We start from the raw sequence: 2,981 nt of genomic DNA, 5'->3' as shown, positions 1-2,981 counted from the left end.
TATGATAAAAGGAATCAAGTAAAATAGTTCTTTAAGTTTATTTAAATTTTAAAAATAATTAATGTTTGAAACATTGTATAATAGTAATTTCGTAAAAGTATTTCCGCCAAACTTAAATTATTGAACTTGGTGATTTTTATAGATGATGTAAAGGAAGTCAATGAAATAGAATTGGTATGCCAGATACTTCCGGTAATTTTTAGACATGCATACCAAGATATTTTTGTTAATCACATAAAATTAAAAAAAAAAAAAGAAAGTGCTTACGCGATAATGGTGTAATTTTACCCTCTTTCACATCCTTTATGTATGCCATGCGCTTGCGGCTAAAAACAATTGGTAAGACAATTGGTAAGCCAGTTATTTTTATTTTTAAATTAACAAATTTCCTATCGAATATAGTACAATTCTCTAAAAAAAAAATAAATAAATAAATGTGACAATATAACATACTTTGTTTTTGTATTTTTTTAAAGTTGCTTGCTTTCGTTTATTATTTTAAAGCATTGTAGATTTCTACCAGTATCCAAGTTTTGCACCCGTACAGCGACGCGCTCCAAACATACACCTTTAACAACCTTTTTCGAATTTCTAAATTAACCGTTTGTGAGCATAAAAGTGACTTCTTTTTATTAAACGCGACTCGACCCTGTGCTATCCTCTGCTTTATATCCCTACTACTCCTTCCGTCCTGACTTATTTCACTTCCTAGATACCTAAAATCGGCAACTTCTTCTAATTTTTCGTCTTCTATCTTTATATTCGCTTTTTTCCCTACTTTTTCTTCCCTTGCATACCAATATTTGTGCCGCATCCATTTTATTTAAAGCTATCTCTAGCTCCTCCTTGCTAGATGCTAATACTGCTATATCATCTGCAAATTTAAGCATACTAATCTTTTACCCCTGTAGTATATCTATCCCTATAGTTGTACTGTCTTTAATGATGTTGATCGCGTCTTCGATGTATAGAATAAAAAGTAGTGGTGACAGAGTGCATCCCTGTCTGACTCCCTTCCTAATATTTACTTCTTTACGTTGCAGCCCCAGTTCTATAACTGCCTGTTGCTCTTTATACAAATTAAGTATCACTCTTCTATCTCTGTGACTCATGCCTACATTTTTAAATATATTTCACATCATGTCCCATTTAACATTGCCAAAAGGTTTTTCTATCGTTGTCTCTTTGTTACCCGTAAAGTCAGAATAGTCTCCCGCCTTCCTCTATTTCTTCTAAACCCAAGTTGATCTCCCCCTAACAGTTCTTCCGCTTTTTTTTCCATTCTCCTCTGTACAATTGTAGTTAAGATTTTTGACGGATGGGAAGTTAAACTAATTGTTTTAAATGTCTCGCATCTATCCGCACTTTTTTTTATAGGTACCTATGGTTTCTATCACGTTCCGGTTATAATCCTCTGGGACTTCCCCGTCTCGTAAATGTGACTAACCAGCTCAAACATACGATCTCTAACTTTTTGACCTGCATGTTTTAGAATTTCCACCTTTACACCTTGCGTCTTATTATTCATTAAGATTTTTAATACTACATCGAACTCTTCTGTCATTATATTCCTTTTCTAATATATCTCCTAACTCATGGTTTGCGTATAGGTTCTCTAAATAAATAGGTACTGTATCTTTAAAATATTTAGAATACTTGTTATTCTTATTTTATTAGTTTTAAAGTAACTATGTAGAAGTTGCTATTCATTGGATAAAAAAATTCATGGTGGTCAGTACTTTGTAGGAAAATCCCCACAGATGGCGTTTGCTGTTCTGTTCGTATCTAGTAATTACTCTTGTTGTTTATTGTTTCAATAAAATTAGGTATTCGCTGGAAGATCGACTGCCAATATACGTGAACGTTTATTGAATTTTACTTTAAGTATATGCAGGTACCTATGCAGGAATAAAAATTTTGCACACCTTCCAGATGTTTAATTTATTTGCAAAAAACACGTAAATGATCACGTAAAGTGTTTACGCGAATAAATCCAGTAAAAGCAAGCGGAATAGCTGGTTTATTCGTTACAATCTCTGCCAAAAATATCCTTACGAATATATGTAGATACGGGTTTATGAGGTAGATATTATGATTAAGATAAGGAAATAGTATTTGTTTGCGGATGTTGTACATAAGAAATCTTCTCTATGCATGTTTAGCAGCAGAGTTATACCAATTTTGTATTGTTATGATAAAATACTTTTGAGAACGGATTACTATGTCTGATGTAAGTCATTATTTTTCTATTTTATTTGCTTTTGGTAGACTGTAGGAGCAATAGTAGATTTTTACGAATTATTATTTATTGAATATTAAATACAGTGATAGTAGAAATTGGAGACTGTGGTAAATTACTAATTAAATGACAGGGTTCCGTTTTTCATTAGGACGTACAGAACCCTAACCCGAGAACCAACTCAATATTGTAGTTGAAAAAAAAGAGCATACATTCAAATTTTGTTTGTTTTGTAGAAAGATTTATCATGTTATGTTCTGACCACAGACTTCTTATTAATTTTCCTGTAATCTATAAGTAAAGAACTATTTTCTGCATTTTTTTCAAAATTTTAGTTTCAATCGTTTCGGAGATAAGGGTCAATTTTTATCTATTTTCTGAAATAACTTTAAAACTATTTGTTTTAAAATTATAAAAAATTTGAGACCTTTACAACAAGCTCTTTCTTTTGTTATGTCACATGGTACAGTTTGGAAAACTTTTTTTAATTTCCTTGGTTTGTTGGTTTCCCAAAAATGATTCCCATGTTCAAAATTGATTTATTTACGTTATGCGTCCGTGTTTGGGTCTCAGAAATTCATATGTGTACTAAATTTCAATTTAAACGATTGATACTATAAGGGTTCCGTTTTTCATTCACACGTACGGAACTCTAAAAAAAAATTTACCCAAATTACCATTATATATTGATTATGACAGACACGTGTTTAGCCCACTTACCAACGCAAGACATAATCAATAT

General features: G+C 31.6%; 1 protein-coding gene across 2 annotated transcripts in view; it reads left to right on the top strand.

Annotated features, from left to right (window-relative positions):
• Positions 1 to 2,981, top strand: part of LOC108742471 (putative protein kinase C delta type homolog) — a 127,042-nt gene that overhangs the window by 13,438 nt on the left and 110,623 nt on the right. Inside the window, exon 1 of one of the 2 annotated variants that reach the window (XM_025979689.1) lies at positions 2,156 to 2,230. The exons of the other annotated variant lie outside the window; for it this stretch is intronic. Within the exon in view, the coding sequence (XP_025835474.1) occupies positions 2,222 to 2,230 (9 nt within the window). The 5' untranslated portion in view covers positions 2,156 to 2,221. Of the gene's footprint in view, positions 1 to 2,155; positions 2,231 to 2,981 lie in introns of those variants that run through there. 2 annotated transcript variants of the gene reach the window in all.

Source organism: Agrilus planipennis, unplaced genomic scaffold (assembly GCF_000699045.2).
Source record: "Agrilus planipennis isolate EAB-ADULT unplaced genomic scaffold, Apla_2.0 scaffold268, whole genome shotgun sequence".
NCBI classification, from domain to species: domain Eukaryota; kingdom Metazoa; phylum Arthropoda; class Insecta; order Coleoptera; family Buprestidae; genus Agrilus; species Agrilus planipennis.
The sequence above is the reverse complement of the archived record's forward strand: the minus strand, read 5'-3'. Positions and strand labels throughout refer to the sequence as shown.